Raw genomic sequence first — 26350 nt, forward strand, 5'->3', positions numbered from 1 at the left:
TGCGAAAAGTTTTATTTGTGCAAACTCCGAAACATTGTTAAGAAACCCGCGGCGTTAGTTGCGATATTTATCCTATACAATGTCTTACATTCGCATAGATGATGTTTTATAGTCTCCTCTTCTTTCTTCTGACAGCTTATACAATAGTCATTATTCTGTCAATTAGAGTGACCTGTTAGCACTCCTACTGGAATTCTTGTGTCATTTTTTTTTTCAATTTTCATATACATATTCCACTCATCCATCCATTAAGTCGAGGATTACGTTCACCGAGCCTTCTCTATATTTATAACATGTCGAAAAAATTTCTACAAGTAGCCGGAGGTATATAAATTTTCACCTTTCCGAAGTCTAATTGTAGGGTAGTACCTGCTGTGGCTACTTCATCTGCTTCTTAGTTATCAGGGTTCTCACTATGTCCTGCAACCAATTGCATTTTTACCGTGAAATATAGTAGGATTAATAAGAGATCAATGCATTCCATCGATATCTTTGTCAAAACCGTAAGACTAACTTTAGAGATTTCAAAGCCGTTTAGTTATCTTTATATATGTATATGGTAAATATATTACTTGTTGTGTGTACACTCCTGGTCAATACAAGAAGACTTTCTTTTGGATAACCTATGGTTTTGGTCTTATAAGTTTGAAAGAGTCTTCAAATTTTTTTTAGTATAAAGACGTATGGTCTCTGGTAAGATTGAGTCTACTATAGAGGCCTTTATGACGTCTATTAACTAACACCATATTCTCACAGTAAAACTTGTTTGTATCGCAATTGTTCTATTCCGTGTTCTATTTATTGTTTTTTATTCTCAGAACAATAGGTTTTGTTATCCCAACTCATATCTCTCTCACTGTATGTGATTAAGTATTACTTATTACTACATTGCATTATGGATATATACATATATATCCCATATATTCTCTATTTCTCTTTAAAATATTTGATATAAGAAGTAAGCAAATCATCCATTTTGTAGCCTTGTGTGGTGGTACAAAGCAATTTCGAAGCGCCAATCATATTACCAAAACGCATATGAAAATATGTATTGCCTGAGCTCCAGAAACTTAAATCGCCATAACCGTAAGACTGCAGTATATCCTATATATAAGTTTACAAATTAAAAACTCGAAGAAGCATATTTTATTTCACCCACCTTCGTTTCTGGATGAATAATATGAAATCCACGCTTATTTATTGCAATCAATATAGTGTCGGGCAAATTCTGGTCGCCACTCTGCTTCACTAAAAAGAATGTCGAACCAAACATTTGCTGCGCTGCTAAATGGCTGAGAAAACGTTGTCTCGCTTCCCATTCATCAACATGCTCTTCCAGCAGACCACTTACACATTGTATTATACGTGGGCGCCATTGGGTAACTTTCAGAAGGATTATAAGATCTTCGGGCACCAAATGTGGCAACACATCACCGATCTTATGCAAATGCGTTGTACTCGTGCCAAAGCCAACTATGTAAATTAAACCAGCCATTGTGATCGCCAAGTCTTTATCCACTTTATAATAGCCACTCAAATATTTGGGTACTTCTTGTGGATAGTAAAAAATCATATCGGCATTACGATCCCGACCAGGCACCACATTAAACCAGAGTTTTTTCATGAAATACAGTTGATACTGTAATGCGACTTGTGTTCGTGAGCGACTGGGTAAATTCAACTTCATCCCCTCCTCCAATTCGTTAATGAAATCGAATGCGAATTCCGTTTCCGGCATGGAAAATACTTTATTGCCGATTTTCGCAAAGACAGAAAATCCTTCGCAAGATTTGAGTTTAAAACGTTTTGAAACGTCCTGTGTGACGTGGGCAGCGCGTGTAAAGGATTCAATTTCAAAAGCTTCCACGCTGCCATCCGGAAAGTATATCTAGTTGTTGAAAAGTGGGATAATACCAATTAATAAATGTTTTAGTTATCAACATGTGAGCGCGCACCTTATGATAAATATGCATGAAACGTTGCTGTATCCCCTCCACTTCAATGGCATGTGGTGGTCGTTTGCGCTGTCCGTTCGCCAGCGTGCGTTTCAAGCGTTTTAGCGACTCCGCTGCCAAAATATGAGTCCGTGTGTTTAAAAACTCAAGCAGCTCTTTCATAACCAATGAGCTGGGGTACATGACGCCCGTGACTAAATACATCAGATCCCAACCGCGTTCCTCGCTGTGTTGCAAACGATTGGCCGTCAACTGTTTCATCAGCTGGCAGTAGAGCTCATCGCAGAGCGTTTCACACTCTAAGGCGTGTTTGAAAATGAAATCGGTATTTATGCTCTGATTACCATGTGGCGTGTCACCCATGTACTAGAAAAGAGAAAGTATTATAATTAAGTCTTAATTGAAGTCAATTAGTAGTTGTTTGAAGAAAAAAGGTAAACGTTTTTGGTATAGCAATCGAAAGATAATATAGTTATAAAAATCATATATTTGTCTATGTCTTGGCAATTCCCTAATTGAGTCAATTAGTGTAACAATTTGCTAATTTACTTACTGGAGTATTTAAAAACTGATCCTCACTCTAGTGCATACAGACTTAATTGGCAATGCCCTAATTGAGTCAATTAGTGTAACAATTAGCTCATTTACTTAATAAAGTATCTAAAAACTGATCCTCACTCTAGTGCATATAGGCTCAATTGGCAATTGCCTAATTGAGTCAATTAGTGAAACCAATAGCTAATTTATTTAAAGGAGTATCTAAAAACTAATACTCAAATACCTTCAGAATATTGTAGAATATTACAAGCGCTTTTTGGAAATTCTCTGGATCACGTAAAAGCACTTTCAGCAGTGGAGCTTTGAGCATGTTGTATGAGTGTTGCCACAGCTCATCATTTGTGGACTTCACTGTATGCAGTTGTGCCTGTGATGGCCAGCCGTTGCTAAAAAACACGTATCAACCATGCGTAAATAGAAATATATATTTAAAGTTAATTTGACTAACATTATCTCATCACGAAAATGATCTGCTGCAAATTTTCTCAATGTATGCATACGTTGGCGCTGTATTGTGGTATATTTTACCGATTTTAAATTTCGTTTGTGCACGCTTTCAGCGCTCTCTTTGTATAACTGTAATAACTTTGTTGATGGTTTCACTAGTGTTGCTAGTACGCTTACCACTTCCACCGGAAATTCGCCCAACTCGTCGTTACAGATTCCTGGCAACCATCGCTTCTTACCCGCCATTACTTGCGCACCTGTGATATCAGCATCGAATTGCACCAGATCACCTTTTAGTAAGAATAAACGTCCTTCACGGTCCTCTAATGCCGGCTTGTAATCCTCAATGGCAATACCGTACTTCGAGCGTTCTTTGAGATTTTTCAGCATAAAGTTGATCAACTCCACGATATCTGAGGCTTCATAACATTTGAAGGTGAAATTTTCCTTCTGCACAGTTTCAATATGTAGCTCACTGAGATTCGAGCTCTCAACCGAAACACATGTCACCTGGCAAAACTCAGCATAGGATAGTTCAGCCAAGACTTGCTCTGTTTCGTCGACAAAATAGACACCATTCGAATTGATGGCTATAACTACATTATCTGTTATGAGTTTCGGTCCTGCCGTGCGTACAGCTTCAAAGTATCGTGAGAAATACATGGACCAAGTTAGTTGCGCAAACAAACAGATATCCTCCATAGCTTGTTTCGGTGTACCGGATTTGACATACTCATTGGCGGCAAATGTTTTCATTATGAGCTCTTCCCATATTCTCAAGCTTTTCTCACCGGCTGTCAAGAGATTCTTTGGTACAAAGTCGGGTATGAGTTTACGTAAGACCTGAAAATGTATGATTTCAATAAATTATATCCAAAACCTTCGACAAATTTAAGATTGTTACATTACTATCCATATTTGCTCCCTGTTCCACGTAATATTCAAGTGCACAGATCATAGCTACATCTGTTTCGGTGCGACAGCGATATTCACCAAAATTGAGGCCACGGGTTATCTGAAAAATGTAAAGGTCAGAAAGTCAGAAAGACAAAATTTGTTTCAGAATTTTATACCCACCTGTTTATATATTAAATATGTAGCCAATGGATCCACACTTGGATCGTACCAGGCACTAAACATCTCTTTACGCAAGTACAACTTCCAAGGTGCATTCTTCTCATTCTGGCCCTGTTCCTTAGCATACTGTTCACAGTTGGAGATAGCATCCATTATGTGTTCATTGCCATTACCGAGTGACATGACCTTATCGAAGATTGTGATGACAATAGAGAAGCCGAAATGATCCAAGAGTCCAATATGCTCTGCTAACTGCTGTACTGCTTCCTTTGCTGTGGAAGCTGAGTCCACCTGTAACTTCTTCATTTTGCCATCGGATAGAAATACATTTAACGTGATGGCGGACTTATTTCGGGTTGCCTGTAACTCTAGCCACGATGGGGGTTGTGTACGCGGTCCATTCTGTCATGAATGTATAAGGCAGGGATTTAGATTAATGGAGCAAACAGAAAAGAAACTCTATGAGTTAACAAACAAATAATGGCGTAGTTTAATCATTTACCTTTAGCGTTCGGTCCAAACGATTCTCGCAATACGGCGCATATAACATGGGTCCATGCTGTATAAAGCAACGTAAGAAATGCTCGAAACGTATACTAGGCGGAAAGCAGCCAATGCAGAGAGATAGTAATATCCAACCCTTAGCGAAAGAAGTACGATAAGGATTGTTGGTTAACTGTTTACAGATTTGTGCTAATATCTCATCCCTGAAAACATGAAAATATTAAAATAATCAACATAATAAAATATGCAAGCTTTACCTCAGAGTGGGTCGCAGTACGCCATGTCCAATTATGAAATGCAGCTTCTCCAAATTACTGCTGCGTACATTCAAAACTTGCTTGTAGAACTCGATTTCCTCGGCATTATCTAGTGTCTTACGCAATAGATCCGGCAATTTCGTTTTGCGCTTCAGTGTTTTTCGTATCAAAGGTTGATGTTTCGATTCGGTTTCGTTTAACGCAACGAGTGCCGCTTGAAACTCTTTACTTTGAAGGGCACTTTTCGAGAGTGTAACTGTTAAACGTTGCATAACGCTAGATTTGCCCACAGTGCCTACAAACTCTTTATCAGGATAATTGAGGTGAACGCTTTCCACATCTTCTTCAAATTTTGCCTCGGCCATGTCGCCCATAAAACGCAATATCATTATCCAAATCGCCTGATTTCAGCGATAAGTGCAGGAGAAGAGAAGAGTGCAGAATTTTATAGTTAAATATATAACTGCGCCGTCGAGTTAACTCAAAGTCATAGTATTTACCTTGGCGGCAATATCATCCATTGGTAAGTCATGTTCGAGTAACGTTCTCTTTAGCGGCTTTGTACTATGATAACCCGTCGCTTGTGCATTAAAGTAAGTCGCAGCGAATTTGGCAAAGCTATATTCCGATGTATCGATCGTGCTTGCTTCGAGCTTTGGTATGCGTATTGTACCACCCGAAGGCAACGCACGACGCAGCGGCTAAAAAAATAAAACACTTTCATTGGAAACTATAGGCTATAAATAAGAGGAAAACAGTTTCGTGAAAGCAATGATAATAAATAAGGGGTTGTTGGTAAATTCTGGAGATTTTTTCGAAACATTTTTCATAAGCAATTTTTGGGACGGCCTTCAGCTCAGCGTGAACACGGTGGTTGATCGATGGTATACATTGCGTTTTCGGCTTTGAATTGAGTCACAATCGTGGTTCGATGCGATGGCGCATTATCATAGTTTAAATCCATGAATTGTTCTTCCAGAATTCCGGCCGTTTTCGACGGATATTTCCACGCAAACGCCTTCAATACGATGAAATAGAACTTCTTATTGACCGTATGTCTTTCGGAAGCACCTTGATTTTTCACCAGTTTTTTGGTTTCGGCTCGTTTTTGCCTCCATTCCGATAATTTTTGACTAGTTTGCATACCAAACTCATAAATTTATGTTTCATTGACGATTTTCAAGCACCATATCCTTCACCTTTTTAATATTTTAATCAGTTGAAGAGGTCGAAGGTCGTCCAAAACGAGACATGTCTTCAAGAATCAACGAAGGCTTTGTAGCACTTGTAGGTTTTGCGTTTGTGATAAAACTGAATCACCGTAAGCATTCGAAATGATTCCACATACGAAATTTTATTGGAAATATAAAATATTAAAAAAATTCTTTGTTCGATATTTTTATCCATTGTAAAAATCGCAACGCACTTCTGAGGTGTACCGACTTAAACAGCTGCTGTAAGCAACCTGGATGACAGATCGCGCTCATATTTGGCAAATTAGTTAAAGGCAGTCCAACCAACTTCGAAAATTTTTAAAATATCATTTACCCGGGGACTTTAATTACAATTTTCGGGTGCAATGTATTTACTTGTAGAATAGGTATTCACATTCGACCTATATTAATAAAATGTCAGTTTAATATTTCATGTTGCTTGCTGGGTTATTTGTTTATTTAGTTTCTAGACCAAACACTCCATTTATGCTTCAAATTTTATGACAATCCATTTCACACTAGTACGCTGCCATTCGATAAACATAATCCGCTACTGACGCCTATTATTTTAACTGCCACCTGTTATTTTAACTAGTCAAATGTTTACTAACTAGTATTTAGATAAGGAGCGGTGGCCACTGAAGGTAGTTGCAGGTTTTATCAGCGCTATAAATTGATATGGGTGCTAATAAAGCTTTGTTATATGAATTTGGAAATATTTTTTTTAACGCTTGTCGTATTGAACTTCGGTGCTGGCCGTGGTTAGTTTTTGTTCGATTCCAGGACGATAATGATCTCCACAAAATTATTGCAAAATTGGTGGAGGAAATATATTGGAAATACTTTCACGCATACTATATATACAACTACTTATTTAAGCTTAATATATTTCTTAGGAAAAGCAAAGGTTTAGTTGTTTTATTTCTCGAGCAGTAAGTAAAAGTTTCGACCTGAGTGGAACACGAAAGTGCTAAGTATTTCATAATGATTTCTAAAAACTATGAAAGGTAAAGGTCAAAGATCTTCGTACACTAGTGGAGAAGCCTTTGAAAATGACAAAAATTGATAGAAGTTCAAGTACGTTGAAGCCCATTTGAGGCGAAAGAAAAAATAGCAATGAAAGGAAAAAAATTTACGGACGATCAGAGATCAGGAAGAGAAAAGAGAGGGTTGGTTGAAGTTTTAAGAATTAAAAACGATTTATCTCGATTTACGGAAATAATAAAAAAATAATGTATACATATATTATTATTTGACTTTATTTTTCGCTTACAAAAGAAGAGTTATTACGGATATAAGTATCTCCGGGGAATAGTGCGTATGTTGGAAAAAGCTTACGGTGATTCAGTTTTATCATAAACACAGGCCTACGAGTGGTGCGAGGCCTTCAAAGACGGTCGAGAGATCATTGAAATCATTACTCGTTCTGGACGACCTTCGACCTCTTCAACTTATGAAAATATTGAAAAAGTGAAAGATATGGTGTTTGAAAATCGTTGGTCAAGTGTTAGAGAGATGACAAGAGAGCTCGACATCTCTCGCGAGCCTATTCGATTGATTTTGGTGGATATTTTTGTGTATGAAACGCGTTCTTGCTCGACTCGCCTCCATAAAGCCGCTTTTTGCTTGATCGAGCGAATTCCGATACCACATTCATGGAGAGCATTATAACTGCCGATGTGGTATGGGTTTATGAGTTTGAAATGTAAACAAATCAACTATGGAACCCGTTGTCAGTCGATCGAATATATAAAAATTCGCTGAAAGTGCTCATTAAAAGTGTTTCGAGGACTGGAAAAATCGTATCTGCACATCCTTCGACTTGAAGAAAAAAGAGATGAGACGGGAACGGTAAATTTGACTGGTGGAAAAATACCGCTAATTGAATACGTTGGTCATTACTAAAATGACTTGCATGACTTGCATGACTTAAAATGCGATTATCAAACTTTTAATTAAAAATTCCTAATATGCTCAGATAATTGATAAATAAATTTGTAAATAATTAGCATTAACTAATGTGAAAAGATGATAACTGCGCTTCAAAAAAGAAAACAACAACAATTGTGAATACATGCCAAAACTACTAAAACAAAAGCAATAGAAACGGTTAAAACTCTAGACACATGTATATGTACCTGGTGGAGAGCGAGGAGTGGTAAGTACAAGCGCAAATTCAGTGCAAAAACAATGTAATAAAAAATGATGAATTTGCAGAAAATCTCTGAATAAATATGAATTGACGTAGAATTTGTTGCCAACGAAATTAGATAGAGGAGTATTCTAGTCCATTGGCATGAAGTTCAAGTAATTTTTGAAGGCTGTAAAAAAATATCCATTTTTCTATTCATTATTTTTGAATATTATCACAATACAGAAAAATATCAAAAATTAAATAAAGCTAAACATTTCCAGCTGATAAAGAGGGATGTCATCAAATATCAGCACGTGACCATATCTACAATTTCAACCCTGTTAGCAATATGAAACAAACAAAATTACTAAACTTGAATATTGTTGCAATATCTTGAATAACGGAAAATTTTAAAAGAATTAAAAAAAAAATCAAATTTTGTACCACTTTTTTTTACTTTAAAAATAGTTATAATTGAAAATAGAGGATATGGATAGTTATAAATATAGAAAGGTCCATTAAGAGTACACTCCATAAATTTCATATGAATTGGTAGAGTAGAATCTGAGCATTCATAATTTGGTTTTGAAAAAGACAAACGTGTTGAAAGTTCCACTTTCGGCCGAACATGTTCAGCGAAATACCTCTATCTCCGAAAAAATTTGAACTTTGAAAAATCTTCTCGTAGACATACTATTCTTCGATAAACTTTGAAAGCATAACAAAAAAATTTTTGATTTCATTTCTAGATTAGAATATATCCTTAAATTTAATTAAATTTTTAACAAACAAATTAATTGAGAAATAATTTTGTCCATACAAAAAATTCATTTTCATATTTTTTTCCAAAAAACTAGTTTTAGAAAATCTTTGATAAAGCATATCACATGTATTTTAAATACTGAGCGCAGATGTTTCAAAAATTTGATAAGCAAAGGGGTTGACCTTTATACACCAAAAGAAATCAATGTTATATGGCGAAAAAAACTAAAACCAGTGCCATTAGGATTCAAAGAGTGAAGCAAAGAAATAATTAAAAACCCAAAGATTTTCAAAAAAGATAAAAATAGCAAAAAGAAGGCTACGAAAGTTGTACGAACGTTTTCTAAAAAATTCTGTAGAATGCATTATAATGAACGATGAAACATTTGTAAAAATGGACTAGAGTCCAGGTCCCCAATTTTATACGAAACCAAAAGGTACTATCGACCAGTCAGTGTCCAAAATTGAAATAAAGCAAGTACGGAAGCGCTAACTTCGGGTGCAACCGAACATTTTATACTCTTGCAACTTACAAGAATGAAAGTCAGGAAAATATTTTATGGTGTTAAACGTCAACCTGAGGATCGAAATTTAAGCAATTTTATACATATGGTAATCGAAAACGTCTTTTCGTATTTTAAGCTTCATTTAACCAAAAAAATTAAATTTGGGGAAGTTGAAAAAAAGTTACAGCTTTTCAGAAATGAGTGCAATTCGCTATATTTTAAAATTTTTGTAGGAAAAAGGGAAGACTGCGCAAACCACTAATGAAATTTGTGAGGTTTACGAAGACGATACTATATCAGTTCGTGTAGCACAACAATGGTTCGCTTGCTTCCGTTCTGGAAATTTCGAAATTTCGATTTACACTGATGGAATAATGTCTATAGCGGAAAAATAGCAAAAAGTGGTCCACCAAAATGGTACATATTTGTGTATTTATTTATTCATTAGTATAAATATAAAAGAAATAAGTTGAAGTTTGATTATAAATACGAAAAGACTTTTTCGACTACCCAACATATATAACACTATATCTATCTCGATAACTTTTACGTGATATGTCCAACCGTTAGGTGAACAAAACTATAATTCGCTTTCAAAAATTTTATAAGTGCTTAGCTCGAACTAAATACATAAATTATGGTGAATTTGAATGGAACATATACAATAAGATTTTTGGCGACATCTGCTTTCTAACCAACAAATGTACGAATTTTTCGGGTAATTACCAGCTATAAATATTTAATTTTAGGATTAAAGACATTAGCCTACATTCTTCTACAAAAGCACCAGCATGAAATGCACAAAATTTCAGCTATTTCTTACAACAAGAAACCAAGGCAACACACCACTACAACCATATTCTAACAATTTATAAGAATTAACACAACAATGATAAACTATTATTGCATAATAATGTAAAAAATGTTTATTTACAAATGCCTTAAGGCACAATAAAATATTTAAATGCATTCTAAAGCAACTTGTTACAGGCTTGTGCACAAATACACGGAAATGAGTCAAAACAATGCTTAAGAAAAAACATTGCTATACAATTTTTCAACTTTTGCTGCAGCAATGCTGCTCGCCTTTGTCAATTAACACTAAGCTTAAAATTATTACTAATATATAAATGGCAAATATAGGCTAACTACGTATGTACATAGATGTGCAAGTGATAGTTTACAACGTTTGCTAACGGTATTTCATAAGCAAAGTGTCATGAGCATGAAATGGAAACCGGCGGCTACAATTTAAGCCACACAGCAACAAATTATTACAATACTATATAGTACATTTCTGTTTTTATTTAGACTACAAATGTTTATAGCATATTTTCAGGCGCACTCGTTTTATAGTAACAATAAAACACCCACAATTTCTTTAACTACACACGCCTTCTAGCCAACTATGTACAGCGTCCCAAACACACTTAAGCACTAATTGCGGCTGACAACTAATTCTAGCTTATAATCTCGTTTGATTCGACAATTTACGCGCTGGTGGCGCCTCATAATAATTCACCGGACGTGATAGCAGTTTAATGGGTATATTCTTTTTCAGACGCAATTCGCGTTCGAACATCAACGATTTCTCTCGAACGTTCGACACGACGGGCGGACTCACATCGGCGTCGTCGAGGAAGCCAAACACGTCGTCCACAATCTGCTTCGAAGACTCCAGATCGATGTAATTGTCATTGGGCGCTTCTTTGATTTGCCGCTGCGCAGGCACGGGCACGCCATTAACGCCATTTACGCCATTCACGGTATTCACGCCGTTCTTACCATTCACAGCCACTCCGCCATTCATGTGCGCCTGAGTCGCAATTGGAGTTGTGTGCGGTGTTGGCTTGGCCGTCGCTATCGCTGTCGCCACTGCTACGGCCGCTGCATTTGCGCTGAGCCGCGACTGCCGCTCGCGCTCGGCCTGCTGATGTTCACGCGCTTGTCGTACCAGCAATTCTTCCGAGGCGCGCAATGCTTGCAGTTCCTTATGACGCTGGCGGCGTTGTTTAAACGCCTGCCGTGCTAAATGACCGCGACAGTAAGCCTGCAAGTGGGTCACATGACTGCGCAGTCTCGTAAATTGATGCGTCAATTGTTTTTGTGCAATGCAAGCGCCCAGGCGATGGAAGCCCTGTCGCGCAATACGGAAATCGCGTCGGTACTTATAGGCGCGCCACACTTTCTGTATTATGAGCGCTGCTTCGCGGTAACGTCGTAGCTGACGTCGGAAGAGTACACGCCGAAAGCCGCGTTGTATGGCTATAATGGATTCGAGTACTATGCGCGCACGCTCCTTCTCCAGGTAAGTATCGTCAACGTCTTTCAGGAACACTTTCTGTCGGCCGAACTGATAATCAGCCGTGGCGGAAAGTAATTTTTTGCATATTTGCTCGGTCACTTGTCGACAGTCGATGGTGCCGGTTGGACCGAGCTTCGGCAGCAGCAAGCGATAGCGTTCTACGAAGTCCTTGTAGCTGTGACGTATGGGGTAGCCAGCGTGTCGTATGCGTGCCGTCTCCATCATGCCGGAGTAGCGCAGCTGGCGCACGCAGAGCTCGCGGTCAAACAACTGTAAAAGGCAAGAAAATTAGAGAACATATTAGAGAAAATTGGTAACGTAAAACTTTTTCTTTAAGTTAATGTTGAAAATATTTAGACTTGGAGTATTTTATAATGTTTTCTAATATAAAGGGTTGTCTAAGCCTCGGAATCTTCTTTTGATAAAACTAGTATACTTACATTAGACTTCTTATCCTCATTGGGTTTAATGCATCGAATGAAGAAGGGATGTGCGGCAGAGAGTGTGCGCATGAGCAAATCCAATGAATTCCGGAACTTAACGGATAATGTCAACTGTTTCTTCATGGTGTCGTATGGCAGTTGAATTGGAAAAATATCCTTGAGGTACTTATTTTTTGATTTCCTAATCATCTCCAGTAGGTCCATGCTGAACGAATCACGATTTTTCTCCAAAAATCCATTAGGGTTATACATAACCACGCCGGCATAATGTCTAATGCCAAAAAGTGCGGCTTGATTAGATTTAGGTTTGACATATATGGACCGATTGCCATGTTGCACGTGCAGCTTTTCCAGCAATGTGTTATCAGTGCCTGTGAAATTTGGTTAAAAAAGGTATCAATTTGTATTTCTAGACATATTTGCTTATATAATATACAAAAAGTTAACTGAAAGTGTGAAAAGTGCTATTTTTTCCTTCAGTTTGAGCGAAAAGTGAATCGATAATTACCTTTGGGAAACTTCGATTCTTCGTCAATGAGTGACATAATATTCACCGACTTCATGCCAATTAAGTCCAATATCTCCTGATTATCCTGGAAATCGATATGTTGCCACTTTATGCTCTCTTGCTCATATTCCGCCTGCTCCATCTAAGGGATTATATAAAGAAAAATTTGCATGAAATATATTTTATAAAATACAGGAAAATATTTTATTACAACCAACTAACCTTAAAAATGTGTCGCACAAAGAACTGCTGCAGATTCTCATTCGCATAATTGATGCACAATTGTTCGAAACTATTGTCGGCGAAATTCTCAAAGCCGAAGATATCCAGTACACCGATGGTATTTAGCGGTTTCGACGACTTATCCTTCGTGTTAATAGTCGCATTTATGCGCTCAACGATGCGTATAAAAATCGCGCCATATAACGACTTCACGAATGCATCACGTCCCTCGATGACCATTTCACGCGACAGGCTAGTCACTACACGTTCGCCATGCACAAAAATAGTCTTGTATGTCAGCGCATTAGCCAAAGCTTGCTTCGTAACGCCCAGCAGTGAAGCTACACGCTGTAAACTTACAATATCGTTGGCCTCAGTGGCGTCCATATTTTGTACTACCGTCGCCTTGAAGTACATATTGCCGAGATGTAAAATGGCAGCCAATAGACTAAATATGCTCCACACTTCCTCTGCGCCAAAAGAGAGCACCTTCATAGCAGCACGTATGCCAGCATAATCTTTAGCATCACTTTTGCCCTGCAACTCATGACAACCCCCCTGTGATAAATAGTGGTACTTTGTAGCAGATCTATCCGAAAGTTCGAGGCGTGCCAGTTCGGCGTCACTCAGACCCGCCAACATTGAATAGAAAATGTGATAATTGCGCTCGTCGCGCGACTGTGCCACAATACGTGACTTCTCCAAAAGATATTGCTCAATATTCGCACCCTGTATCGTGCCCGCATCCGTGAAACGTATCTCTATGTATTTGCCAAAGCGTGACGAATTGTCATTTCGCACCGTCTTCGCATTGCCGAATGCCTCCAAAATTGGATTGGCCTCGATAATTTGCTGCTCGATCCAAGCATGCTTGCCGCTAATAGCGGCCAGATACTGTAATATGAGCTTGGTGCTCTCGGTTTTGCCCGCGCCCGATTCGCCGCTAATCACGATGCACTGATTCATGTGTTCCCGTTTCAACTGCTGGAAGGCATTGTCGCTGATGGCAAATATATGTGGCGGCAGTTCGCTGATCTTCTTGCCGCGATACTTGGCGATCTCACGGTTCGTGTAGATCGGCAGCGCTTGGTAGGGATTGAGCGCGATCAGCATGGAGCCGGTATAGGTCTAAAAGAAAAAAAAATATTTAATTAAAATTTGCTTTCCACAAGTATATTTGAAAGTTTAGGCCACTCACATAAATAAGCTGTTTGGCGTAACGCATCTCCAAGTTGCGTAAAATTGCGTACTCCTGTAAATCGCCCAGCGTAATCATATCATCGACACCTTGCTGTGATGTGATATGCATCGCTTTCATTACATCCTCTGCGGGCACCCAAAATTGCTTACCCTCATCATTGGCAATAAGTGTGCGTGTCTTCTCCGTGCGTATGACGCGCGCACCAAACGGCACCACAAACTCATTGTCACCGGCATTTTGTGGCCGCACCCACACACATTCGCCCTGTTTTAGTGGCATAAAAATAGATGCGAAAATTGAAAAACAAACACTTCATTATTGATTGAATTTGGCAAAGGTGATTTAGGCTGGGTTATATATGTGTATTTTGCAAAAAGTTTGCTGTTGAAAAGGGCTTATTATATACATATGTTTTAGGACCGAAATAATTCTGCATGTGTGTACAATATATGCATTTGCATATTTATAAGCGTACAAAATAAACGGTTAGCCATTCAGACTTATTTATGGGTTGACATACTCGAGTTGATCACACCAATAGACCTCAAAAGCCACTTTATCGACACGAGTGGTTGCTTATACGCCAAGGGGGTTTATGTGCGCTCAACCGCGACTGTTGTCTGTATGTGAAGGCATGTATGTATTATACCCGTGTATGACTCTAAATATGTCTAAACGATTAATAATATACATATAACAACATTCAGCACTATTGCAAGATTTATTGCGACTACAATTTCATATATTTGTGGTTAGCAGCTAAGTAGTAATTTCCTGTATTAAGACATTTATTCATATCAGTTATTGTTATTCAAAATTTGTGTGGTACTTAGAGAATTTCTATTCCAAATATTTGCATGTATATTTGTACACATCTATATACATATTTATAAATATATACATATTAGAATGTTTTTTTTTTGAACTATTCATTTTTTTCAACCCCTTATGAAATTTCTTTGGAAATACCATAAAAAAAATTCCATGAAAATTTGAGCCCTTAATATTAACATTAAGGACTGGACCAAGGCATGTAAAAATTTTCCGTCGAAAATACATAAAAATTGTGATTCCATATCTTTAAATTTCTATAGCTCAGAGGCATTTTATGGCATCGCTTTGACTTACAGATATGTTCCTCAGAATTGAACACTCTACAAAAGCGTCCATTGCGACAAAGTCGAAACTCACATCGGTGAGGTAGTACGGGGCTCTAAACCTGATTTTTCCACTAAAATCCCATTTTTTATTCGATATTCGGCGTTTTAGGTAAGGCTAGAGTTTAATGAAATTTTCATAGATGGTATGTAATAAAAAATCTATGAAAACTCCATACAACCTTACTTAAAAAGCCGAATATCTCAAAAAGTATGAATGATAGCGATTTTGCCCTTGGTCTTTTTTTGTAGCCAATAAATTTCCTACTAGTTTGTTATTTACATTTTTTCTATAGCTCTTGTCATTTACGAGATAAATACAAAAAAAAATGCAATTTTCGTGGACAAATCAGGGTTCGCAATGGGCACTTTTGTAGAGTGTTCAATTCTGAGAAATATACTTGTATGTCTAAAGTCGAAGCGATGCCATAAAATGGCTCAAATTTTCATAGACTTTTTTAGGTTATTTCCAAAGAAATTTCATTAGCGGTTGAAAAAATGAATAGTTAAAAAAACACCCTAAAATATTTGTATATATGTACGTACATATGTATCAGAACTTGTATACTTACTGCAAAATTTATCTGCTTAACATTGGTAATTAAATGGTAAGCTATGTGCAAATACAGGATATAACTAATGGGTTTTTAATCTTCTTTATCAGTTGGAACTTAAGAGAATATAATTTGGTATTTCAGAAATGTTGCAGAAAAACATGGTCGGATAATTATCAAAAGAAAAGAAGTTACTTTGTATTTTCATGCCATTGGCTTCATTTATGAAATTAAAAAAAGTCGAACATGAAAACAGACATATTTTGGGATTCATATTAAGAGAAAAAGCTTTTGCTGATAAATATTATTGTTTAAATTTATGTTACATATAAAAATCAACGGATGTAACAGATGGGCTGAAAAATTCGTAGACTAACATATAAAAAATGTGGTGTTTGTTAAATTTGATTTTATTACTCAATATATGTAGTTATCTTCGAGAGCAATACAAAGATTATAGCGTTCACAAAAATTTGTCAATATGAGTTTTATAATATATTTGCATTAAGACGCAAAATAGGTCTCAGTTTGTGCGATTAGCTCTTCCTTGCTGCTAAATTTCTTGCCAATGAAAATTCTTTTGAGATATGAGAACAAGAAATAGTCACTGAGGCCAGATCTAGACGATACGGCGGATGCGAAAGAACTTCGAAGCCGACACTGACATCATATACATTGCTTTGTGACATGTTTCATTATTTTGATTAAACAGCACTTTTTTCTTCTTCAAATGGGATTATTTTTTGCGATTTCGTATTTCCAATGCTCCAGTGACGCAAAGAAGCAGTTAATGGTTTTCCCCTTTGAAGATATTCGATGAATTGTATACGAAGAGCAGCCCAAAATACTGATTCCACACATTTTACTAGGCGATTTTTGCGTCTTTCCACGGTTTGCGGTCGGTTCATCATGTGCAGTCTCCACTCAGCTGACTGTCGATTAGACTCCGGTGTAAAATAATAGAACTTTATTTCATACATTATCACATATCGTCGCAAAAATTTGGGTTTTTTATTTGTAAAGAGCTGTAAAATCTCCTCAGAATAGGCAATTCGTATATGTTTTTGTTGGATTTTCGCATACCCAAATATTCATCTACAATATATTCAGTACGTTCGCTTGATATCTTTAGACTCTCAGTACATATCGTACACCTTCACTTTATGGGCATCCGAAATTATTTTGAACTTTTTTGAGGCTTTTGTCAGAAACATCTTATTTGGGGCATCCACTGCCATCATCGTTTTTGGTACTCATTTCACATCGTTGCAACTTAGCAAACAATTTTACAACGCTTGATTTCTCTAGTGCAAAATCTAGATAATGTTAATCAATCCAAACCTTGGCTTCAACAGTATTTTTCCTCCAAAAAGTAACGAAGATATCAAATTAACGAACTGGAGGCATTTTCATGAAATTTTGATTTGAGAAAGCTCTGTGCGAGTTGACAATACATACATAGATCAATTCACAGTATCACAAAGCAGTGGTAAATTTTATGAATTATGTTTTAATTTTTCGAACAAGGATCTTTCCTTATTCTTCAACCTTAATATGACGATAACTATATGTGACCTGGTCTACGGAAAGGGGGCTTAGGTGTCAAAAAAAAGGAGAACAATTAATGAGATAACGAGAAACTGACGATTATTTTTAACAGCTTTTCTCAGAAAACTAGTTTTCGCACGTTAGCTCCCTTTTCGTAGACCAGGTCACATATATTAAACGCATGGTACCTAGTTAAAAGCAAGCGCTCAATAGTTGGAAGATCACTATTATTGTTATATCGTCCTCAATACTACTTTTTTAAAACGCTTTTTTTAAAACGATACGAACCAGATGGTATAAAATCTTAACTAACGATCAATCGATCAGGCATCGGCAAATTAATTATTACTCCTAGCTAGTATCACACATTTTTTAAATATACTATATACATATGTATGTATATATCTATAACTGATACTTAAATAGCAACACTAATAATAATGGCTAGCGTTTTCACTTATCTTATTTTTCCCAAAAGTAATTGCTTTATTAAGTGCCCACTACAGTTACAGTGAGCATTAAGTATTTTCCATTCTTGCAAACCAGTTGGTCAAAATCAATTATTACCACTGATTAGGTATAATGAAATGGTCATGGTAAAATAAATTAATAAATTTTATAAGCACTTTATTATGTACATACATACATACATAGTTAGATATGGTCATTCAAAATTATTAAAAGCGTTTTTCGTTCCTTGGCCATGATCGTTTTAATTTTTATTTCATAATCCATTGAAAGATTACGAAAATTTGGTTGTATTTACACAAACACAAAAAACAACAGAGCAAAAGGTTAGTTTCGGCTCCACCAAAGCTAGTATGATAGCCTTTCCATGCATTTCTTTTAGCATTAAAATAATTTTTCATTGTAATTTTGATCGATCAAGCAGATTTTTGCTATAGTGATGCGATGCCGGCGATTCCAATAAATGAGCAGTTTCTTGCAGAGACATGAACACGTACATAATGTCATTTCGATATCTTTAAGAGCGACTAGTTTGGGGATATACAGACAGAATAGACCAGCAATGAGACGGGCATGACTTAATCCATTCTACACTTGTAGAACCTCCAGAGGTGATCTAGTGACTGATGCCCAGAGCATACTGAAATTATGGAGGAAACACTTTTCCAGAAGAAGAAGAAGTTCGTATAGCAATTGCCCGTCTGAAGAACTACAAAGCAGCGGGGCTAATGGATTGCCGGGCCAAGTTATTCAAATACGGCGGCGAAGAACAGATAAGGAGCATGCAAAAACATGCTTCTTTGTAGAATATGGTTGAGCGAAAGCATACCTGATTCTCTACCCAATCCATAAAACGGGCGCTCAACAATCTGCGCCAACTACCATCGGATAAGCCTCCTAAAAATCATATATAGGGTTCTATCAAGCCTATATGCCACGATGTCTGATCTTGGTATCCCCTCAAAGCTAATACCACTGTGTAAGTTAACATTGAGTAACACCAGAAGATTCGTCAGTAAGTGAGGTTTCGGACAATTATACTCCTTATCGTATGACTTCTTCCATCTATTGCTTGAGAAAATAAAACGATTTGCAGAGCTAAATAGAGAAGGTACCATCTTCTATAAGAGTGTACAGCTGCTGACGTACGCCCATTATATTGAAATCATTGGCGTCAACATCCGCGCCGTTAGTTCTGCTTTCTTCAAACTGAATAAGGAAGCGAAGCGTATGGGTCTGGTTTTGAACTGAGGGCAAGACGAAATATGTCCTGTCATCAAACAAACAGTCGTCGCACTCACGACTTGGCTGCCATGTCACTGTTGACAGTATAACTTCGAAGTCATAGATAATTTCGCCTATTTTGGAACCAGCATTAACAGCAACAATAAAGTCAGCCTCGAAATCCAACACAGAATAACTCTTACCCACAGGTGCTACTTCGGACTGAGTAAGTACTTGAGAAGTGAAGTCCTCTCTCGAGGAACAAAGACCAAACTTTAAAAGCTACTCATTATTCCCGTCCTGCTATATGGTGCAGAGACGTGGACGATGACGCAATTGGATGAGTCGACGTTACGAGTTTTCGAGAGAAAGGTTCTGTGGAAGATTTATAGTAATTCGATGGAACAATGAGCTATACGAGTTATACGACGACATTGAGATTGTACTTCAGAGAATTAAGAGACTGTGGCAGCGCTGGCTAGGTCATGTCGTTCGAATGGATGAAAACAGTCCAACGCTGAGAGTATTCGACGCTTGACTCCATCTCATATACACACTATATATAATTTAGATCCTATAAGTCGTTTGCTTCTGGATTTCTTACGACTTTTTGACAAACTAATTTACCTTTTACGGGGTATAAAATAATGGCAAAGTATTTAGTAACGATAAATGTTCATATTTTCTTAGATCATAAGCTCTTCACAGAAATGATATCTACGGGTGGCGTCTGTAATGTTTTTCTACAAACATACAAATGTAGGTATGCGCTTATCAGCTATGTGCATTTTATCTAATGTTGAAGAAAGAATAGACAAACATTTACTGATAAGCATGAAAGCATAAATTTGGTGATTTACGAGTAAAGCACAAAAATGCGAGCAGTTAAACAATTTTATTGCGACTTAAATTTTTTTTCTTAAATTTTTATTTATTTATTTTTTTTTATTTTATTTCTTTTATTTTTTTTTTATTAATTTTTTTTTATTTTGTAATATATTTTTTGAATACACTATATCAATTAAGTAAGACAGCACTCGAGATATTCAGACAATAAATTTACACAAGCCTATAGACAACAGCAATATTTACTTAGAGATTTGTCGAGCAGAACTTAAACTGCCATTCATAGGGGATTTTAATTAATTGACATTTACCAGAGAGCTTGTTGGTGCATTTAAAATCGCAAAGCGCTCTATTAAGCCACAAGCAAATACAGGGTGAACACTTGCAGCCAATTATAAATAGAACGAGCATGTGTAAATATGATTAATACTTCCATAAGTACACCTGAAACATTAATGCAACTATGTAATGCACTTCTAATTTATTTTACGTTGTTACGTATTCTATTTTACGCAGCGGGGTTTGGTGGCGCACAGCGAGTTGAAAGCACTACAGCTGCTAAATTTTTTATGGTAAATCAATATCAATAGAAATTGCGGAAAAAGGCATGACCAGCCATAAATAAATAGCAACAAATGCAAAATAAAAGCTGAGATACCAAAAAATTACCAACAAACGTAATGCGAAAGCTGATAGCGGACTGAGATTTGATTGCGGCGATAAGACTGACGAGCGCATCGATATGGCGACGCCGCAAAACTAATTAAACAACTCAGCAGTGAAAATGTGAGTAATCTAAAAATTTTGTGCGAAATGTTTGCGTAAATGAATTGGTGGCAAGTTTAGAAATACTTTTTTTGACAACTAGGCCTGCGGCGCCTTTATTTTTTAAATTATTGGCAAACTAGGTGTGATGTTAAGCTTTTATGAGCATAACGATGGAATTTTTGGCAATAAATCAACTGCTTGTAAGCAAATAGTTAGGAATACTTTGCAGTCAATACGAAAATGCGATGACGCCGGAAATAATCACGTACACCTAAGTTTCGTAAGAGTAATTAAAACTAGCAATAGAAATGTGTGAGTATGAAGAGCTTGACAACCTGGCTGACAGGGGTACAGTAACAGAAGGTTTCAAGACCGGAGCATACTCTTATAGAACCGCCTGAGGTTATCCAGTATCTGATGCCAAGAGTATACTGAAATTATGGAGAGAATAGTTTTCCAGTCTCCTGAATGGCAGTGAAAGCCTAACCTGATTATCCAATCGATGACGATGGAGTAGACGTTACATTGCCTGATCATGAAGAAGTTCGAATAGCAAATACCAGTTTGAATAACAACAAAGCGGCGGGAGCATTGGATTGTCGACCAAGCTATCCAAATACAGCGGCGATGAACTGATAAAGAGCTTATATATAGAATACGGTCGGACTAAACCTAGCCTGGCAATTGGACGATTGGCTCTGCCCAATCCACAAAAAGGAGACCCCACAATCCGTGCCAACTACCGTGGGATAAACTTCCTCAACATCGAAAGAAGGTTCTATCGAGCGTATTGTGTGAAAGACTGAACTCATGGTCAAGAAACTGATTGGACCTTATCAGTATTGCCTTAGACCTGGAAAATCTACAATCGACCAGATTTTCACCATGCCCCAAGTCTCGGAAAGGACCCCTGAAAGGAAGGTCGGACACTCAGCACCTCTGCGTCGATTTTAAATCCACCTTCAGAAGAAACTGCCTCTATGCCGCTATGCCTGAACTTGGTATCCCGCCAAGCTAATACGGCTATGTCAGTATCGGGAAGGAACTCTCCGAGCCGTTCGATACCAAGCAATATTTCCGACAAGGAGGCTCCCTATGGTGTGACTTCTTTAATATAATGCTGAAGAAAATAATACGAGCTGCAGAGCTACATAGAGAAAGTACAATCTTCCATAAGAGTATTCAGCAGCAGCACTAATAAAAATAGATGGTTAACTGCGGTTACACCAAAGCTATAATATTAAGGATATGAAAAGATCTTTATCCTGATTTTGATCGATCTTATGGTATGGCAGCTATACGCTATAGTGATCTGAACAATTTCTTCGAAGATTGTACTGTTGCTTTGTACGACAGCTATATGCTATAGTGATCTGATATTGGCCGTCCCGACAAATGAAGAGCATCTTGGGGAGGAAAGGACGTGTGCGAAATTTCATATCGATATCTCAATAAGAGGGGAACCAGTTTGTATATATGTAGACAGACGGGAATGTCTAAATTGACTTGGCTTGTCACGCTAACCATCACAAACACAAACATCTCGGCAAACTTAATATGCACTGTTCAGGGTATAAAATATTAATTTGTCATATATTAAATGTAAAGAAACTCAGGAAGTATTGAACAATGAACTGGGCAATGTGAAATCATATTTATTTTATTCAAAACTAGCGCATATTAAAGCTGAATTATGTCACTGCCATTTTTAAGGATTATGTTATGTTCAGAAAAAACTGTATTAATTAAGTTAATAAATAATTTTGTTATCAAAAAAATATCTCTGAAGTCTTTAAGAAAGGCCTTATTGAGTATAATATAATATATGGCAATAAATAACAAAATAAAAAATTATTTAGGTTTTTTCGATTTCGTACTTTCGACTTATGATATCACAGGCATTTATAAATTAACCTAATTTAGCAGTGATTTAATACAGATATCCTGCCGCTATATACTTACACTTGATTATTTCTTTTTCAATTAATGTGAAGTCATTATTTACTAGTCGATCTTATCGAAAATTAGGTAGCAAGTGTCGATTACTGAGCAAAATCGCATAAATCAATATTTTTTTGGTAAATTATGATTTCAACTTGAAAGCACTTAAAAACAATAAACTTGATTTTTTCTTAAAGATTTTTGCTCACTAACCCTTTGCCACTCACACTTATCTTAAGAGACTACTTTGATTTTATTTGCATATATTGTTGCTGCTATTTATGGTTACATACTTCAAAAGCGCAAACGTTATTATTAAAAAATAAATTTTAATGCTCTGCAAACACATTTCCGAAACCGTTAGACTCTACTCAAACACACTTCACGCAACATCTGTTAACAATTTGTTTCTTTTTTTATACCGGAAAGTACCGGAAAAAGCAAATGAATTACCAAAAAAACAATTGTGTGAGGCGTTGTCATTGTCTAAGGCTCTGCATAAAATATTTGCAGTACAGGGTGTCACTTTTAACGTTGAAAATATGTGTTTACGCAATCTTATAAAAAGTTTATAACCTCGCAGACAAATATTTCAAACTATAATTTTGAATTTTTGCTCCAAAAAACCTTAAAAGCTAACAAGCAAAAATTTCTTCTACAATCAACCTTTTTTGTTCACTTTTAGCTACCTTTATATATAAAAATTACGTGTCAAATTGTTTGTCCGTCCATCGCATCCTAAACTACTGAACCGATTTTAGCAAAATTTAGCACACTCTGTTCAGTTCGAACCAACTTAGAAGATATGATAGTAAAAACAATTCATAAATAAAAAATACAGTGAAATCTCTATTAAATGGACGCTCATGCACATTGGCCGATCCCACAATTTGTGTATGTTTATTAAGTACAATCTAGTAAGCGGAAAAATCTATTTACTGTACAGAAAGGCTAGTAACCAAACATTGAGAAGGCAGCATTAAATTCTTTATTTTTTCCAATGAAATTGATTTGTATTAACATATTCAAAATTAAACCTCAAGTACAATCCCTTGAATTCTTACACCAACAAAAACGTTTTCGCCTTCATTAGTAAATAAAATTTTCACTGCATTGAATAGTATATTATATGAATAATAGTATAAAATATATATCACAGCAACGCGTTGCCAGATCCATTAGTATGTATGTATATAAATTATCTTTTTGTATTTTATTAATTTCTGTTATCTGGTTATACAACATAAGCAAATATTATATCTAAATATCGAAATATCCGCATATTATATACATATATATACCCTGAATAGTGATAAAACCAGAACACAGTATATATATATATGTATGTAGCTTTAACGCACTAGTCTCTCGATATCGAACTGAAATTTTGCACACAACCTTTCCTCTTCAAGAGGATGCTTACTTGACGGAACCGCTGTCATACACACTGAGCGATCAGAATTAACTCCATGTACGGAAAACTTCTTCATTTGGCGAGATATATATATACAAAATGTGGCAAAGCTCATTATATAAGGCAATAATGCAATATCCAAAGAAATTGTTAAGATCGCATCACTTTAGCATATAGCTGTCATACAAACTGAACGATCAGAATCAAGGGCTTGTATAGAAAACTTTTCCGTTTACCGAGATATTTTCACGAAATTCGGCATAGATTACTGTCGAATATAAAACTATATTCTCCAAACAAATTATTGAGATTGGACTACTGTAACATACAGCTGTCATATAAATTTGCCGATCAAAATCAAGTTCTTGTAAGGAAAAGTTTTTTATCTGACAAGATATCTTCACAAAATTCGGCACAAATTATTGTTTAAGGTCACACTATAATCTTCGAACAAATTGTTGAGATCGGACGACTATTGCGTATAGCTATTCTGCATGCTTGCCGAAAAAATCAAGTTAAAGATACCCTTTCATGCTATAAGAAATACACTTGTGAAGGGTATTATAGTTTCGGAACAGCTGAAGATAACGCTTCTGCTTGTTTTTGGTATATGGTTGTTCAAATAGTTATAATAAAATTTAGAATTAGACTATCGAAATATCTTCTTTTTTCATATCATTCTGACTTTATTGCAATATTCGATTTACGAAAATAGAGAAAATATATGTGAGGTTCACAGCCACAACATTAGTTATATCTACATATATTTCAAAACGTAAATTTTTTACTTACAAGTTCATTTTGAAAACTAGTCATTTTTCAATACGTTGAAGGCATCAGCAGCGTGCCCTTTGAGAATTGTGCGGCTATACTTTACTGTATTCTTAGAAATGCAATTAAATTGTTATCAACTTTTTATTATTATCTACCGTTTAAACTTTTTGGTTTTCTGAATACTCAAATTAATTATGCTGACTGTTGCTTTTGTTTGATGAACTTTTATTTGATGAACTTCGTTTATATTTCATTAATCACTTTCAATGAGTTGTCTAAAATCACTCACTATTTCTCTCTCTGTTTTTTTTTTTGTTTGGAGTTTTGACACTTTTTTGCACTTTATACAAAGATATCAGAATAAACTCGTGTTTTATACATTTGCTTTTAAATTACTATTTTCAAAGCAATTTCTTTTGCTCTGCTTGTACGCGTATTCACTTAAATCACTTTCCAAAAAACTAATTTTTTTAAGCGAGTCGATATTTCCAATATGCTTATCAAACTAGCGCAACTTCGCAATGTATATGCCGAATTACAAAAATTACTCTATGTATAAGTATGTTTGCGCCACCGTCAGCACAACGCTATTTGCACACGTTGCGATCAATTTCACGCCGATCCGTAGCCAACAATGCCTCGCGCACTTTTGAATTTCCCTCAGTTAAGAATGCGTTTAATTAGTGGCGAAATGAGTATGTAGATGTGTGTGCCTTGTCGATATCTTAAGAGAGAACGCACATACCTCAGTGCTTTATATGTTTGTTGTTGTTTGTCGATGTTATCATTTTGCTGATAGTGATACGCCAAGTTGTATAACAAATATTTGATAATACACAGACACATAAACATGCGCTTTAATGATAGTTAGCAGGCGCTCCGCGATAATTTTTACGCTCATTAACACTCTCACTCTCAAACGAATTTGGCAGAGTTCTTTAGCTTATATATATATATATATATATATATGGAGTGCTAGCTAACCAAAAATATTTTCAAAATCAGTAATAAATCTTTAACTTTGGTTTTAGATTATAACTGGTTTTTAATAAATTTTTTCTAATTAATTTCATAATTTTTTGAAACTCATAAAAGTGACATCACAACGTTCTTAAGCACTCGTTTTCAAAGCTCTAAAAATAGACAAATATATCCAATATATTCAAGTACCTGAAGAAACTACTGGAATTCGCAGTGTTGCGAATATACGAGGGTTACCTTTTATATTTCGTTCCTTGCTGATATTTACGAGTTTCCTATAAAAAAATAATAAATTCCTACACACATTGCTCACCTCTTTCAAAACCACATATGCCATTTTTTCTATATTTTTAGGACACAATCAAACTACTTCAAATATCGACATATTTACACATATACCTACATACAAATAACAACAAATAAAGAAAAAAGCTGAGAACACTTGTCCATTGATTATCAAAACAATAACCGTTATATGGTAATAAATACGTACTCCAATTTATGGCCATATGATGAGTCACACAGAGCAATTGACAAATTAAAGGCAAGTGTTTGATATGTATGACCAAAGTTTATTTACAA

The 26350-nt window shown here is 36.1% G+C and overlaps 1 protein-coding gene across 1 annotated transcript; it reads right to left on the reverse strand.

The window, feature by feature from the left end:
- Window positions 1-776: 776 nt before the first annotated feature.
- Window positions 777-25433, reverse strand: LOC126753128 (myosin-VIIa). Its single transcript, XM_050464313.1, has 16 exons — window positions 24806-25433; window positions 14091-14357; window positions 12893-14020; window positions 12671-12812; window positions 12160-12533; window positions 11039-11989; window positions 5299-5499; window positions 4799-5199; window positions 4540-4744; window positions 4038-4439; window positions 3865-3975; window positions 2962-3803; window positions 2737-2899; window positions 1956-2321; window positions 1160-1888; window positions 777-1104 (listed from the first exon to the last, which is right to left on the reverse strand). The coding sequence occupies exons 1-16, from the start codon at window positions 24827-24829 to the stop codon at window positions 928-930; spliced, it is 6483 nt and encodes a 2160-aa protein (XP_050320270.1). The 5' UTR covers window positions 24830-25433; the 3' UTR covers window positions 777-927.
- Between the last annotated feature and the right edge of the window lie 917 nt (window positions 25434-26350).

Source organism: Bactrocera neohumeralis, chromosome 3 (assembly GCF_024586455.1).
Source record: "Bactrocera neohumeralis isolate Rockhampton chromosome 3, APGP_CSIRO_Bneo_wtdbg2-racon-allhic-juicebox.fasta_v2, whole genome shotgun sequence".
NCBI classification, from domain to species: Eukaryota; Metazoa; Arthropoda; class Insecta; order Diptera; family Tephritidae; genus Bactrocera; species Bactrocera neohumeralis.

Bases quoted from the DNA above. Each gene is read 5' to 3' on its own strand.
- LOC126753128 (XM_050464313.1), bottom strand. From the start codon at position 24,829: ATGACTAGTTTTCAAAATGAACTT. The intron at 3,804-3,864 runs GTAACAATCTTA...ATACATTTTCAG, and splicing joins GAGCAAATATGGATAGTAAT to GTCTTACGTAAACTCATACC. The intron at 2,900-2,961 runs GTTAGTCAAATT...CGTGTTTTTTAG, and splicing joins CATTTTCGTGATGAGATAAT to CAACGGCTGGCCATCACAGG.